The sequence below is a fragment of the Calidris pugnax genome, unplaced genomic scaffold (genome assembly GCF_001431845.1).
Source record: "Calidris pugnax isolate Ruff unplaced genomic scaffold, ASM143184v1 scaffold13, whole genome shotgun sequence".
Lineage (NCBI taxonomy): Eukaryota > Metazoa > Chordata > Aves > Charadriiformes > Scolopacidae > Calidris > Calidris pugnax.
In genome coordinates this window covers 2,753,288-2,770,985 of record NW_015090810.1, presented here as the reverse complement: position 1 = coordinate 2,770,985, position 17,698 = coordinate 2,753,288, and the positions used below count along the sequence as shown (strand labels likewise).

General features: G+C 39.9%; 1 protein-coding gene across 1 annotated transcript in view; it reads right to left on the bottom strand.

Annotated features, from left to right (window-relative positions):
• FHOD3 (formin homology 2 domain containing 3) overlaps positions 1-17,698 on the bottom strand; it is a 371,022-nt gene that overhangs the window by 6,882 nt on the left and 346,442 nt on the right. The window contains exons 29-30 of the mRNA XM_014938430.1: positions 16,950-17,121; positions 14,050-14,211 (exon numbers count right to left, since the gene is read on the bottom strand). Coding sequence (XP_014793916.1) covers positions 14,050-14,211; positions 16,950-17,121 — 334 coding nt within the window. The remainder of the gene's footprint in view (positions 1-14,049; positions 14,212-16,949; positions 17,122-17,698) is intronic.

Sequence of the window (17,698 nt, the reverse complement as noted above, 5' to 3'; positions counted from 1 at the left end):
TAAAAAATGCACATTCAGAAGTTTAAGCTGCATGCAAAGCATAAACAAAAATATATTCAGAGCCCCAAAACAAGGAAGTCTAGAGGAAACTCCTAGAGAAACCACTTGCAGACAGTGGTTAAGGACTTCTTGCATCACTATTATCTAGCACGATTAAGATCTCTAGTTTATTGACAGATTCAGTTCATGTAACTGAAACTGGGTGGTCACATCCAAGGGTCTAGCTGGAGTGAGAGGAGGGAACGGACCGGTATAGAAAACAAGGAGATAAGAGAAAGGGGAAATACAACAGTTGAACATTTGATACCATGCAGGTAGGACGAAAATGATCTATGTTTGATAGTTAAACTGCTTTCATCAGTTACTGAGGTTAATCAAATGAGCTGGGAGTGCCACATCTGTAATTGTTCCTCCATTATCAAACCCTTACTTGAAAGTTTTTCTTCAAGGCTCACTGCTTTCTCCTACACTATTTGCATACTTGTTAAACACCACCAGGAGCCTGCATGGCAGCCTTTTATGATAGCCACTTTTTCCTGCAATACAGCAACATCTTCCAAGTTTAACAATGCTTAGCTTAAAGCAGTACAAGGGTAAATGATGCTGCTGAAGCTATTAAGAAAGACTACCAGAAGAGCAATATGTGTCAAAAAATGTTCTGGTCTCCATGATGCAAAATACAGACTTTTGAGTCAGGCCTCAGCACTGACACCCTTTTATACTTCTCAAATTTGATACTCAAATGTCCTATAGTGACAAATGTCAATTTCTAGACATGAGCTATGAAATACCTTAGGCTCTTAAGGTCTCGGTGAATCACCCAATGCTTATTTCTGTATCAAAACGAACTGTATGAGGAGTAAAAGAACAAATCCAAGAAAGCTGCAATGGAAACATTTCTGTCCCATTAAAAGTGAAAACTTCCCTGTGCAGTTCACCCACTTAGCCAGCAGCACCTCCTCTCCCCTGAACACGGTTTGTTCTGTACCTCTATAACATGCAGCCAAACACAGGCCAGAGCAAGCTGGCCACCAGATAGTAGAGCCAAGTTAATAAATATGTGTACAGGAGATCCAGCTTTCAGAGGATGACTGTCTAGATGACATTACATCTTCCCACTAAAGGCAAAAGTGAACTGGAAAACTGAATGTGAAACCAATTTCCACATTTTAGACGCTTCTGCAGAAGTGTGAAACTGAGCATATTCATGACTGCTCTCACACATATCCCCAACTCTCTCAGACCACACTCACTCACTGACATTCACAAACTGAGCACAATAACCACCCTAAAACAAAGCTATTTTTCTTGTCACATGGTATGACAGAAAGAGTGAGAGAACAAGCAATTGTTATTCCTGTTTGTAAACATTTAATAGAGAATGAGGTGCTCTGCTAATGCTGGCCATGTGCTGGAATAAGCAAAATGCTTATTTATGACAATGTAAATTTGGAATAACCTTCTTTAGGTCAGTACAATTACTACTGCGCAAAGAACTGATCTGAGACTGTCTAACAACTGAAAGGAAAGCATGTGCCTCTAACTTCCATCAAGCAGTAAACAGTAGCTTCAATTCCTCCATCTGCCTGTGTGACAGGATTACTAGTTAACTAGGAAAAGCCAAATGGATATACAATAATATATAGGTCTCTGAAGAAAATTATAGGAGTTTATATTCAGAAGTCATAATCAGGAGAAACCACCTTCAGGAAAAAGAAGGTAGAAAACTAAGGAGTCTTCCTTTACATAAGCAAGATTTCTCTTTGAATCTCCAGATGCCATCCTATCAAACATACTAAAGTTTTAGTCTGAGGACCTCATGTATTAACCCTTGGGCGACTGAAAAAAAGGAATACCGTATGCAGCATGTGACAAGGACAAGTGCCCCATTCTGGGTTTGCTGTATGACTGACACAATAGAGGCCAACCCTGCGTTTGTACTTTTTGTGCACTGCAAAACAAGTAGGAATGACATTACTCAGTGGATTGCTGGGACATATACAGCTGTAACAAAACAAAACAATCTCTTTGCATCCCTCAGTTGACTGTTCTAACTTATCTTAGCTCTCCTATAATAGAGAAAATGATGACTTGGATTTAAGATATTCCAGTGACCTACGATTTTAAGGCCAGCAGTTAGGAGAAAAGAGTTCCAAACAATGTTGGACTTTGTTTGATGGTCATAATGAGATTGTCAAGAAAATAAAAAGCAAAGATGTGAAGAATCTTTTTAGTGACTGAATGGTTCCCATAAACACTGACAGCTGCTGACTTGTATAAACTAAGCATGTGGGGCCAAATACTGCAAAGTACGGTGACTACTGGCAAGATTAAAGCTGTCCACCAAGCAACCGGAAGGATAACAGCTGACAGAATCATGGTCCAGACTGAAATCAGTGAATTCTTGCCCTACAATGCAATAGGCCAGTCTGACAGAGATTAATCCACTTGCAGTTTGAAGTATTTTGTACTTAGGGAGATGAAAATGGCCTGATAAAAGGTCTCTTTATATGAAAATTGTATTTAATATGTGCAAATTACTCACAGTACATTTCCTTATCTGAAGATACAGTGGACGGATGCAGTATCAGTAGTAATACAAGAGCAAGTTCCTGACCCACTATTCTCTGCACTGGCTTGTGGACTATGGAGGCTTGTAGGTGATGAAGCCAGAAGAAAGTTGAGTTATCTACAGGACCAGGGACTACTCTGGGATGTGGGTGAACCTTGTCTTGACATGCTGTTAAACAGATGTCCTCAGACATTTCTCTGTTTCCTCATAAAGCTCTTGGTAGGGTTCCTCTACCTTAGGAAAGGTCATGAGCACATTCAGTCATCAAAATTGAATGCAGAGAGATATTTTCCTTCCACGTTTTATAGGCATTGCAATATTACATTTCTCAAAGTAGATCTTCTCTATCCCCTCTTCACCGAACTCTGTCGTGTCTCTAGCTGGACTAGACATAATATCTTGGCTTGTAAAACTCTTGGCCTGTTGCAGATCACATTAAACTGAGTTATGGAATGTATTTTGGAGGCAGTGACAATAAAAATAAGACTTTCAAATGACCTTTTAGGTTCTTTAAGCAATTTTTAAAACATTTGCTAAAGAAACATAACATAGAGAGAAAATAACTTTTACTCTTGTCACAAGCAAGGCCTGCTGAGATCCCATAACCAAGAAACTAAATGTTGTTTTTCTGGGATCAGAGGGCATGATGTTCTGTTTTAATTGGGAAATCTGGAATTTTATTTGATATCCTGGCAGAATGCAGCATGCTTATGATGAACTCGATGAATTTTACTCTGCCTGTTGGGTAAAGATCTACACGGATACATTGCCCTCAAAGTACACTGGGAATGTTTTAAGAAAGAGTAATTCCCTATGTGTAGCTTTGTCAGAGAATATAATTATCCAGGGGTTAGTTATTAAAAAAGCAAATAGCACCCCTGATTTCCCATCAGATATGACCATTCTCTGCTCAAGAAGTCACAGAATTAGTGTCATTCCTACTAAAAAATGATGTGGCAGCCCCAGAACTTCCTTTTAGAATCATAGAATTATAGAATGGTTACAGTTGGAAAGGACCTTAAAGGTCATCAAGTTCCAAACCCCCTGCCATGGGCAGGGACACCTCCCACTAGACCAGGTTGCTCAAAGCCCCATCCAGCTTGGTCTTGAACACCTCCAGGGATGGGGCAACCACAACGTCTCTGGGCAACCTGTTCCAGTGCCTCACCACACTCACAGTAAAGAATTTCTTTCTGGTATCTAATCTAAATCTACCCTCTTTCAATTTAAACCATTACCCCTCATCTTTTCACTACACTCCCTGATAAAGAGTCACTTTCCATCTGTCCTGTAGGCCCTCTTCAGGTATTGGAAGGCCGTTGTAAGGTCTTTGTTGTTCCGTTGTTCTGAACAACCTGAACTTCCTCAATAGGAGAGGTGTTCCAGCTCTGATCATTTTCATGGCCCTCTGCTGGACCCGTTCCAACAGGTCCATGACCTTTTGGTCCAGCTGCAAAGGTAATGCAGTTGCTGATTTGGAACGAAGAAATTCTAGGTGGCTGTAAATTACACAGTGAAGACAGCAGGAAGGGCAGATTATAAGAGGCAATGCAGGCCAGCTCCATCATCTTGTTTCATGTCATGTATCTCAGTTTTCTTTTCTGTTACCTACTCACACCCAGCTTGCACATTCAGTCTATTTACTCATATATTTAGATTTAATATATTCTCTTGGACTTTACTGCAATGAGTCCAGCAATGGCCAATTGCAACTCAAAATTTCAATCCAGACAGTCTTGCTCATATTCTTTTATGTTAATCCTTTTCTGCATTTGTGTATATTTACGATACTATGTATATAACATGTTTAATTATGCATGTATCATTGCTTAATACAAGTAGGCATAAATGCTTAATAAAAATAATAAAACATTTTGTGTAGAGATTTTCTTACAGGGGTTTGTAAGTAAATGTTTGGATTTTATCACGCACTTCACTGAAGAAGTACAGACAACTGAAATGTGGTCAGCCACACAGAAAGCTCCAGGAAACAACGTATTATTATGTATTATTAATGCTCTACAGCTTTGCTTTGAGTCCTGTCAGCGCTTCACAGATGGCACAAGTCTCTCCTAACAAGAAATTCTGTAGTTCATAACCATCTCTGGGTGTAACTTATGGTGCCTGTGACATAAAGAGGAGTCTAGCAGTAGAAAAGGACAAACTGGAATTTTGTGAGGAAAACTAAACTTGTGTTTCATCTCCAGGTGGCTTATGTTAAGGGAACAACAAGTAACATTGCTTTCGAGAACCTGGGCTGCATGAAGAACATATGGGTTTTAAAGTAATATTTAATATGTAGTTGAAACTGTTAAAAGTTTCCAACTTTATGTATTTCACAGACCATCATTTACATAGTCCCAACAGTAAAGCAGAAAAGATTTAACTCCTTCCTTGAAAGCCATATATGAAAAAAAAAAAAAAAATCCTAATTAGCAGGACTTCTGTGAACTCCACTGTAAAAAGTCACTACTAACAGCAATCCTGCTGCCACCTCTTTCATAATTTCTCCCGCTTAGCTTCACCAGTCAGAAGTGATTCCACTATTTATAGGTAAAGCATCAAAAGCACAGAGCTCACCAACAACTGAGTCTGCTTGTAAGCACTATGTACTATTTTCAAGATCAGACTATACAGTAACAATGCACGGGACAAAAAAAGGCAGGAGATGGGATACAGAATGTAAGGCACCTAACACAAGTGTTTCAGGCATGCAGCCTTTACGTTCCATGTGAAATTTTAAAATGACTTAAAGTCTATTTTAAAGTGGCCTACTGTTAAATAATAGACTTTCACTAAGGGGGTAGCTTGGGCTTATGAATGCAGAGCTGTCTGTTGGACAGTGACATGGTGAAGAAGTGTGACTATGTTTGACTACTCAGGTTCTTTGGAGTGCAAATTAATTACCCCCATTAGGAATCTGTGGTGGGAAAAAACCAAAAACCTACAGTAAAAGGCATCTCCTCTACAGGTCCATTAGATTAAAAACAACTATGATAAAAACAATCTTGGAATTATGCTAACCCAGTGCTCTTATTGTGCCTAGACAAAGCCATCTCTATATGCCTTTTGACATAATTCTGGGACAAAATAAATTAAAAGTAGCCTTGTGTGAACCACTTCTGTTCGTTTTCTAAGACAGTCTTCCCTCCAAACACATTTGATGCCTGCATTCAAGTGTAGTCAAATTCTTGCCTTAGCAGATCCTGGTGTTAAACTCCTTCATGGCAGCAGAGGGCTCTCTTTGGCAGCTGTGGTATCGTGATGCTCTACTGCAAAGCCACACAGGACACCACTTCTGGTACTGCACCCCTGTAGTGCCCTGTCTTTTCTCATTCTCAAATGAAGTGCTTTCCATAACAACTCTGTCATCTTGTCAACCAGCAACTCACTGCTGCTGATTTTTTACTCTGATGCTGAAAATAATAATCTTTCAGGAAGGGAGGATGATGTAAATAAGGAGTAAATTGCTGACCAGGGGTAAACTTGAAAGCCATTTCAATACAGAAAGAAACCAAGCAAAATAAATATCCTGTCAACTTAGGGCTGACAGTGCACAACTCAAACATACGTTATTTTTTTAATACTCAAAATGTATCTATCCCAATTTTGGGAATGAATTCTGTGACAAGAATTCAAAAGGCTTGAAACATACCTTTAAAATATGCCAACTAAGAAGAAAACAGAGGGTGACATAAATGGATTCACCGAAACAGTGAATGACAAACTGGCAAGAGTGAAAACATCTATTTGTATCTCTTGCAAGATGCGAACAGATGAGGTAAAATTAGACTTCTCTAGAGAAATACAGTTGAAAAAGTACCAAAAGTGTATACATAACAAAAGTATTTCCATAGAAAATGTCTGTACTAATCTTTTCTGACCTGGCCACCTGAACAGCTTTGACATCACTTGCTTGTTACCAACTGCTCATCTCCTGCCAGTTTCTCCCACATTACCTTCAGCTTGTTCTTTCCTTCAATAAGGAAACCGCCATTTGGCCAAGAGATGGCCAGAGAAATTCCAGCATTTGTAAATCCTTATCTAGAAGCTCACAGGAAGCTGCAGAACTCTCCCTCTTTTTGGTTCTCCCAGTGCCGGAGACAGGGCATGAGGAGGTCCTGCTGGGACACAGGCTTCACCTGATACCAGGCTGTGCTCTTTGCTAAGACCAAAACCCGAACAGTGGCCACCTCTTCCCCCACAGAGCAGCACATCTGGGCGGGCATTCAATCCCATCAGGTGACAGCCACTCTAAAATCACCAGAGACAATTAGACAATTAATTAGACAATTAGAGCAGCAGTTTTCTCCTTGTACCTACATCATGTCCTCTGTGCTTGGGTAACGTAACATACATGTGCATGTGAATGGCTGTGTGGTGTTCAACATTTCTGTCTTCTCCCTGTGAACTGAAATAAACTGGGATAAAAGCTACAGATTTTTTTTTGTACACATCGCATATTTAATTGTGACTGCCCAGATCAATGCAATGGTTTTTTCAGCTGCTGTATTAAAACAATGCTGCTCAATTGTGAGCAAATACTAGATTCCACAGTATCTCTAAATACTGGTACTGGAATACAATGCAAAGTTAAAGAGTGTACTTAATGGTGCAGGCTGGGTTAATTGTATATCTGACTTTCCTTATATAAAAAAAGACAAAGCAGAAAGTTTGAGGATAGGAGGCCCAAGTAAATAATCTGTATCTGAATAAAATTCATTCTAGAAATGACTCATAGATTCCTTTAAAACAGTGACTGGAAAATGAATTTAAGCCTCTTCTACAAGCATTTTTTTTACTAGATTTTTAAACCAGGCTTTAAAAAAAACCTTTTGTTTTGAAGGCTACATGATGTAAAACTGTACGGAATGATGGCAATTTCACTTTCACAATGCTAGGACCAGGCAAATACTCTTGAATGAAATTTGAGCTATGAAAGATGCAGTTTGAAACTCACAGAAACTGCCAACAAAATACATCGGTACAATACATATAAAGAGTTAAAAAGCAGAATGTCTACCCCTGTCTGTCAAGATCAGTTGTTGTAAAAGAAAGCTATAAATATAAATGTAATACACATCATAAAGGAGAAACTGAACACTTATAAATAAATATGTACCTACTTAAAAATGGTATTAATATCAACAATTATATATGTCATCCATTACACTTGAGAAAACAGTAAATATGGAATCAGCTATTCAGCCTCATGCTTCAAATAAATACACTGATTTACAACTCCTAAACCCCACAATGAGATCTGTAGGTTAGCCAACTAATCCTACCTCTCCTGTTTGTTCTCCTGCCGCTGTTGATGCTGGCCTCTGGCACAGATAAGGGATTACAAAGGCCTTGTCCAGATCAAGTACATCAATTTCTACAGCTTGCTGTATTTATTATTAATTCATTAACTATTAATAATATTTTTTAATTATTGTGTTTTTATTTATGGAGTTTAGTTCTGTCACTTTTGCAAAGATCTTGCTATCCTAAGGATGAAAGAATGTATTACTTAAAAGGTATCCAAAAGACACTAGCTATCTTGGCATCTAACAGAGATAACCTTCCAGCTGCCAGAGTTTTAAGTGCTTTATCTCATGTTCCGTTTTCATTCAATAATTAGATTTTTATTAACTGGGTATTGACCTTCTGAAGGCTCAGTACTTTGTGTGAGGACAAACAGACTCTGATAGAGAATAACATCAGTAATACATTTACTTTTTCTAAATGCAAAGAGTTGTTGCTAAATGTGCATCACTAGATTACTCTGCCCCCTCCTCAAACTCCTGATGGGTTCCAGTTAGTCAAATCCTAAATAATTAGTTGCAAATTCTAAGTGAAGTTTTTTGCCTTTAAAGTATTTTATATAGACTTTCTTCTTGTAAGGTTTTTATTTTTTTAAAAGCATAATTTCCATTAACTCCTGCTTTTAGTCAGGCTATAAATACCAGAAGAACAGTCTCCCTCCTGGTATTTTGGCACTTTTGTATCTTTTCATAGCCAGAAAAAGTAAGTGGAGAGACATTAAAATGAAAAATAATGAAAAAACAAAGAAAAGAAGAAAAAAAAAGTTAAGTTAAGCACCCTATGAATGCCAAACAAAAATTACACACCTTTGGATTCAAATAGTCTTCCATCTAGTATTTTGTTTGCTTACAAACATGTTTATTCCAAAACAGCACTGCATGTGTTAGAAAAACTTGCCTAAAGCTTGTCTCCAAGCCTGGTCCTTTGGCAGAGCTCTTTCCCACGTTTTGGCACCTGATGACAGTGTGCTAACTCCTATTTCACTTGTACTGAAGGTGGAATTTAGTATGAAATACCTGACCTGGGATGTTATGTAGTTAAATTTAATCCACCAGCCCCGAGTTTATTTGTCTAGGATTCAGATAATCTTGATTCAATTTCCATCTCCTCCACAGTCGACTTGTATGAGTCTGACAGATTACTTGAGTGGTGCCTCAGATCCAATTCTGCATAAGGACTGTAAGAATTTTTTACTCCCTGCAAGTCATTATGCAAATAAATCAATAAATCCTTATGAGATGTTTCCATATCTCAAGGGTCAGCCACAGGGCATACTATTAGGCTAATAATATTAGGCCAAAGCCTAATAAAAGAACAAGGCATTATCATATCCCTCCTCTCTCTTTCTTAAACATCACAAATAATTTTGGTCAAGTTGTCTCATTTGAATATTGGATTATATTCTGATTCAATTATTATCTGCTCCAAACTTATTTCTCTTACTCAAATCTAAAGCAGATTTTCAATTTTAATAAAATCTAAGAGAAATAAGACTGCACACACATGGAGATGCCCTGAGATAGAACAATGTGGGAGAAAACAAGCCTCTCACTCTGCAGGGTCCTCATGCAGAGTCTCTGGCAGAATCAAATACAACCCCTATTGTGCTACTCACCACCAAATATTAGTCACACCTGGGCCCTACATTATGGTTTACCATTCAGGGTCAGCTGAAGATCCAGACACAGTCAAGCCATCTTTAAAGAGCTATCTCTTTTGCACAGTTATCTGAAATTATTTGTCAGCAAGACCATGTTGGGATCCCTACTCTCTGACCACTGCCTTGACTTTAGGGAGCCAAGAGACACATTTTCAAGCATGAAGTTTGCTAACACTAAAAATTCATAAAGAAGGAGGAAAATACTTGCAGGTTCATGTTTTAGCCTCAAGGTACTTGCTAGTCAGCCGGTCTGGTTTTGCTGCCCTGTGGCTTAATCGGCACTTGAACAAGGTAACAAATCCTTAGGACTTTCTCTGATTCTTTTTCAGAGCCCTGCCATGGCCATTCATAGAGGTCAGAAATCAATTTGGCTCAACATTTCCAAGTATTGCTGTGCATGTGCCAGAATTAATGTGAATACCTTCCAGATGCTTATTCATGATTATTAAACTGGAGCATGATTTTTTGTGATGGTGACTCATGGGAATCATATCATTCCCCTGGGACAAATCAATTCAATTCAATGAGACCAACAGAGAGATAGCACCTCCGTTAAGAGTCTAATCCTAAGAAAAGATTTTATGTTAGAGGAGGGATGTTTTAAACAAACAGCCAGTACAAGAAGAAAATGGCATTATCTTCCTACTTGTCTATTATGGAGTCTTGCAGGGGTTCTTTTAATTAAATGCAAATTTAATCTTATGGATGGTACTGGTGCCTCAAAGTGGCTATAAGACCTGTTTTTCCTCTCCAGTTTGAAGCAATTGGCACAGGCCGCTTCATAATGGTGTGAAAGTCTCATTTAGTAACAGGATTTTCTAAGTAGCCCTATTCTTCTTTATATAATTTATTCTCTTACCTCACTTCTAATCTTTACTGCTTATCTACCTTACACTGTCTTGTTTTTGTTTAATTCAGCTCTCTGTATTAAACAACCTCCTTTCTTGACTGCTTTTTGAAATCTCATTGGTATCTCATACATAGAGTTTCGTTTTTATTTCCCCAAATCCATTGGTGCAATGCCTGTAATACTGTTCTGTAAGCTGCTAAAATTAACTTCACCAATTGTACTCATTGGAATTTGGACTATCGAATCGAGTGATTCTTACAACTTCCTTATGCAAATTTTCCTTTGCACTCATTGTTTGTTATGGCATCGTTTGTGAAGGTCATCCTAACCTTATGGGAGAACCAGACAATCCTATTACTTTTTATTTCTTCACTAAGTTGAACAACTCCCCATAATGTTATAAAAACCTGTCTCACAGAAAGCTGTCCTCAGTCTTCAAGAACAGAAACAGCATATTTTACAGCTAATTTGTATTTTATGCTTTTAAGATATGTTGAACTGACATCTCTAGAGGCTGGGGTCTGTTGTTTACACAGAGAATAAGGACATCAGAGAGTAAAAAACAGCAGAAGCTTCCCATGACAACTTGCCTTGAAGCTGTCTTTAAATGACCATCTCAAGGGGTGACAGAGCGTTTCAGTTTCTGTGACTCATTCAATACTGTGGCTTTCTGATGAGGGTTCCAATGAATGAATACAACCATAATGTTGTTTTCTCATCTATAACACCACTCCAGTATGTCTGGTAGGCAGGTCTCTGAATAACCTTCCTGAGGCAATGACTTCCAGTTGTTACTGTACTTCTAAATGTCAAATTTTATCTTTATAAACCTCCACTGCGCAAAGGTCTAGCACAGAATTAGGTTCTCTCTCTGCAGATCATCACAGGAACTCAGTTGTTATGCACTTACCCTGTGCCTTAGATTTCTGTAGTCCATTTCAGCTCCCACCAAACAAATTCCTTCCTACTAGGTCTCAGTAGACTTCAGTCGTATCTGGATTTATCAGTGACCCTTTGTATCTTCAACCAACAGATACAGACGTTTCTATCTGTCTTTTGTTGGGATGACTTATTGCCTTATTCCCCCTCCCAATTTTCTCCTCCTATGCTGATTGCTCTGAGAGTTCAAACTCTTCTACATCACTAAGATCTAACTAAGCTCTCTGCATACCAGACACAGTCACATGGCTCACAATTACAAAAGCTAAAATGGTTCAAATGAATATGTCAAAATGTCTCATTTTCCTATTACAACTATTTCTTGAATTTAACTTAACCTCTTTCATACTCATGTTTTTGTTGTCTCCTAGTTATAAACTGAGTATCACTTGCTTTTCACTTCACATTTTTCTGTCTTTTGTTATGGCAAAAAAAAAATCCCTCACTCATGAAACCTTCTACCTGAACCACAGGAAATTTTACAGTGTAATTGCATATACATCTATTGGGTTTCTGATTTTGCTAAAAACATGTATCTCAGCTCTGGTTACTAAAATCATTGCTGATTGCTAAGTAAGCCTGACGAGATTTCCAGCTCAGCACTGAAAGCAATGAGACTTATGCAACATAATGCACAGTGAAAATCATTCCTTTCAACTGAGTTTTGCTTTGATGTCCATGAATAGACTGAATACCAAGCTCATGGTAAGAGCCAAAGAACATGTATAGGAGCTGGAAGATTTAAAGTGGTGAATCAAACCCATCAGATAATAGGGTCTCTTTGCTCTGCAGACAATAAGTATCATAGTGTCTTCTAACCTACATCATTGAAGTATGCTTAAAAATCCACTTCCTAATATGTTTATGGAGGACTTGTGTTATATTTCTACCTGGAAGATCTTCTGCTCGTTCAACTAACATGATGCATTGACAAAAGCTGGTCAATGTTAATTTCCTGGAGGTGCAATGTTATCACTCCAGCTGACTGTATTTTACAGCTAAACTACTTCATTTATTCATCATCCAGGTATACTGAATATCTATCAGAGTGAAACAGTTCAATTAAGATATTCTCCTTTCACACTTTCTTTCAGCATGTCAGCTGAAAGACACACTAAACTAATGAACTCTATGTTTGTTTTGAAACTGCCTTTTAATCCACTTAAGAGCCTCATCCAGATCTTGAAGAACAAACAAACAAAAAGTCTGGACTCTATCATGATTAATTACAATGGAAGTCAGTCCCAGCCTAAACATTTACTGAATCCTTAACGCCTGTTAATGTTTTTACTGAACATGAAAAGCCAGCTCCATAGAAAAATATATAGTATTTTTATTATCATTATCCTGTTTTGTTTTGTGTTGTTTTGTTTTTTTTTCCCGCAGCAAGTGCTTCCTTGGGAAAAAGGTACCTGGTAAAAAGCAGAAATAAGACTTTTTGTGTGTGTGCATGAAGACAGTGTTGCTAACAGAGGAAATATTTTAGCACGGGATAAACCATGGAAATAGGCAAACATACAGGAGGTTTATTTGATACACACAAGCCAACTGGGCATTCAGCACCTGCAGAACACCAGGACCATGTGGAGAAGTGGGCAGCAGCAGAAGGTGATGCCACAAAGATGTACAGCACAGTGTATGATGGAAAGTAAGACAGACAATCCAGTGTCAGCTCATTTTCTTTGCTTAGAGTCTGGCTCATCTAACCAGAGCATCCACTTGCTTTTGCTCTTGCCACATGCAGAACTCTCTTTCACAGCATGTTGGGGAAAGTGAATAAGGCTTTCAGCACATGCTAGTTTATAGCAATCACTGCTTATAAGAAATGTTTTTGATCACCCACTAGGTTAGAACAATTCCACAAAAAACAAAAATCTGTGTGATTTTCACTCACTGTTGTTGTCTCCTCTTTGTCCTAACTTCCCAGAAATGCTAAAAAGATGGATGGAAAAGTAGTCAAAAAGCACATATGGTGAATGACATTGAACACTAAAACCTTAGGTTCTTTGGGTACTTATCCTTCTCACAGTATCGTAGCTGTCTCTGTACATATGGAAAAAAAGAACTAGGAAGGTCATCACCTCTTAAACGTTCTATTTAATAAAGCACAAAATCAAATTGCTTAAACTTGGGTGCTGCAGCTCAGCCCTGTGGCCACCCTACACCATTGAAAGACCACTTTATAAATGCGCTACCTTTTCTTCCCAGTGGAAGTTAAGTTCCTCTACAACCACTTTGCAGCTAAGCAGCAGTTGACATTTTGTTTTCAGGGCTGTGGAAGCATGGTACACAGTACGAGACAGAAAGATTTTAAGAGGTGGAATCTCTCAAACACTTTTTGCTTTGTGAATAAATTCAGCTACAAATACAACTACTAATCTTCATGCCAGGTCACAGTATCTTCACAGTCTCCATTTGAGGTCTTGATCTGACTTCTCTACTTATGAGTAAGTACTGTCATCAGAGAAGCTCTAAAGTACCATAAAACATTCTTCTCTTACTGCTAAGGACATTTCAACTTCTGTAGAAGACAAGAGTCATCCACTGCATACATTGCTTAAATAACAGGTAGAGCAATATACACCAATCAGTCAGTATACACTCAAGCTACTAGGAACTACCAAGGGATGTCTGCAGACTAAAAGCCTGGTTCCTACATGGATGCACATAAATTTTTGCACACTGGCTTTTTGAGAAATCAAATAGCCATATACTCACATGACTTCCTATTTGCTCGTGACCGCTTCCTCTCTCTAGGCACCGCTCGCTGGCTTGGCACTTGGGTGGCGGACTTTACAATACGATCCATGATCTCATCTGCTGCATCATCTGTTGCATTAGGTGAATCGTCGTTGCCAGCGTTCCACGAACCGATACGGCCTGGAAAAGTCCAGCAAATGAATTGAGGGAAAAGAAGACAGAAGTCTCTTGCATCACTTTGGTTTTGCAGTTGGGTTTTCTTTGGGAATTACACCAGACAGCTCAGTCACTGCTACTTCCAACTGGCCAAAGTAGAAGACTCTGTCTAATGGCCCATATTTCTAAATAATACCCTAGACTCTCTGCTGTATCAGCAGAGACCCGAGAGCTCAAATACAATTGTAACTTTCTATTCCCTTCAGCCTCAGAGTCTTATCCTTGACCATACAACTGGCAAATGTCTGCTAGAGACTGTCTATAAGCCAAAGATTGCTGGAGTGTTGTGTGACCGTATTTCCCTCTGCTCCTGTTACACAGAGACTAGAAGACAAGGCACATGTTAGAAATTGCAAATCAGCAAGACAGGTCCTTTGTGCCAAAAGAGAGAATGAATCCATTTCCTAGCATCTGTATCACAGCCTAGTGCAAAGAAGACATGAAAAGGGCAAAAAATGTGGTATGACATGTCTACTTGTCCTTTTCACAATTCACCTTCTCATCACAAAACTGTATATGTCCTGGCACAACTCTGTGTGCTCTGTTCTGAACAGAAAAGCAAGAGTCGCTGGCAAGCTGAAAAGCTAAATAAGCAATTTTGGTTAAAACCACAAACAAACAAGCGAACCGTGTCTCTGAATCCAAGGCTCTGGCACTCTTTCCTCTACAGAGCTGTGTCAGGAACATCTCTAGGTTCCTCCACTACAGACTACTGTTCCGTGTGCTTTTTGTTTTTGAATAACTTGAAGGCTAGTGTGCAGTGAGAACACCGACAGCTAGCTTTGCAAAAGAGTGGGTGTGGTAGAATTGCAAGCTAAAAATTCACGGGTGAGGCCACTTGGTATCACGTTCCCAACATCAAGGAACAGCTTTGATTAGCACTTTGCTCTGCTGCTTCTCTCCTGGCTCTCATCAAGAAGAGCTGCATCATGATAGTGCTCCTGACAAGCTTCTGTCTGGCTCAGCCATCTCTGCCTCTGCTGTTCTTCAGGGGAACACAAGCTGACTGCCATTATCAGGACACACTGCTCGTTAGCATTCAATGGATTACTTCAGCTATTCAGGTTGCTGCAGTGCAGTTTGAACAACTTCATCTTTGTACTTTTGCTAGTTGACTTGCTTCTTAAATTGGGGCTGTGAAAGCTCTAAATTGGATAAGATCATGGTTTCAAACCTTAATAAACTACACAGATTTTTTGGTGGATGCTCTGATATGCTATCAGTGGTATCAAAAAAGAATCAAGAAAGTGTAAGATATCCAGATGTGAGGGAAAAGAAAATTCCAGAACACAAAACCGAAGATTTCAATTTTGGTGCATCACCTTTACTCCAAAATCATCTTCCAGGTATCACAAAGAATCATAGAATGGTTAGGGTTGGAAGGGACCTTAAAGATCATCTTGTTCCAACCCCCCCTGCCCTGGGCAGGGACACCTCCCACTAGACCAGGTTGCTCAAAGCCCCATCCAGCCTGGTCTTAAACACTTGCAGGGATGGGGCACCCACAACTTCCCTGGGCAACCTGTTCCAGTGCCTCACCACCCTCACAGTAAAGAATTTCTTTCTGGTATCTAACTTAAATCTCCCCTCTTCCAATTTAAAACTGTTCCCCCTTGTCCTGTCACTACACTTCCTGACAAAGAGTCCCTCTCTGGCTCTCCTATAGGCTCCCTTCACCTATTGGAAGGCTGCTATAAGGTCTCCCCAGAGTCTTCTCTTCTTCAGGCTGAACAACCCCAGCTCTCTCAGCCTGTCTTCATAGGAGAGGTGCTCCATCCCTCTGATCATCTTTGTGGACATGTATGGAAGGAGGTGAGAGGAAGATAAAAAAAAATAAACAAACTGGTGAACCCAGTGTCTGTAAAATGATTTAGCATAAAGGAAGTGGTTCAGTGGCTGCTTAATGAAGAGGTGTACCAGTGAATCATGTCTTGGACAAAAAACAAGGCTATGTCATTGCCAAGAACAGTTGTACCAGTGAGTTCTTCTGCCAGAGTATCAGGTGTTGGAATCAGCGGATTGGGTCAGGTTTTCATTTCCTCCCTGTCAGCTTTCAAAAGTCACCTGTGCTGACATTTGGAAACAGCAGAGCACTGTGGACCTCTGAGAAAGAGGTATCTGTCAGGACAGCAAGGGGATGCGAGGCTGTCCACAGCAGCTTTTTGTGCTCCTAGGCTCCACTTAATCCACCACCTTTGCAGCTAAGCAGGGAGGCAATTAGGAGATCCATCATCTTTTTCCTACCCTTTTTCCTCTCCCCAACCATTCCTAAAACGCTGCAAGGCCCTTTCACTTCAATCTGAATTGCTACTTTCTCCTTGCTTCTGTTGAAAATAAAAAGAAAACCACATCATGGATCCCCCATTTTGCCTTCATACCAGGAATAAAAATTGGGATGTTAGTGGGCACTCACCTTCACAAGGGTTGGGGAAAGAGATGCAAATTTCTGGAGGCTTGTACTCCTGGCACCCCCAGGTACTACTCTGGCTGTGATCCATGTGTTAAAGCTTCAGGCAAATTCTCCTACATCCCCATGCCCCAAAACACCCCCTCCAGCGTGGAAACACCACTGGGGTCTTCTCCTTCCTCTTCAACTCTTTCTGACACAAATGCTATGCAAGGGGGCCATGATCCACATTTGGGCCACTGTGTGGCTACTGCACCACAAAAAACGTGGCCAGAAGGAAACCACTGGCACTTACCTCGGCTGGCCCGGCTTCGAGTGCGGACCCCGAGCGCTGTGGTGCTTTCCCCACTGATGGAGGAGGTCTTCAGCACAGCCTTCATATTCTCATGCTCTGCAGCATCCTCAGCGTACTGCAGCCCCTGGGGCTGGTTCTGGCAGGGGGGCGAGCTGCTGGAGAACTTGCCAGACTGTGGGAGGAAAACGGATTTGTTGTTTGAACAGCAAACAGCACAGAGAATAGGCCAGCATCTAGACTGGGAATTGCAAGAAATGAAGTGTCCCCTCAAACTGGTTTGGAGGGCAGATATTCCCAAAAGTCCCAGGCAACATGTCTCTCTGCCAGAGTAGGCACCCTGAGCAGAAAAAATCTGGAAACAGGGCGAGAGCAGCAGACAAAATCAGAGGAAAACCAGATGCATTATAAGCTTTCTAATTTTAACCTTCTGTTGGAGAATATAATGTACAAAGTTTGCTTTGAAACCTTTGACCCAGGCTGGGCCTGATCTGGGGTCAGGTACGGCACTAAGACATAAGGCATGAGACCCAATACAAATAAGAAAATGTTTTTTCCTGTACCATCACCTTTCAGTAACAAGGCAAAACTTGAAGAATAATCTAGGAAGAGAGACCTTTCCCTCTTGCCTCATTGCATGGCTGCACAGAAAACTCTCAAACTGGTCTAAACCACAAATACCTACAAGTAACCTTAAAGTACATAACCAGTAACGCTAAAAAAATCCCTGGTCCCAAAACACCCAGCCAAAT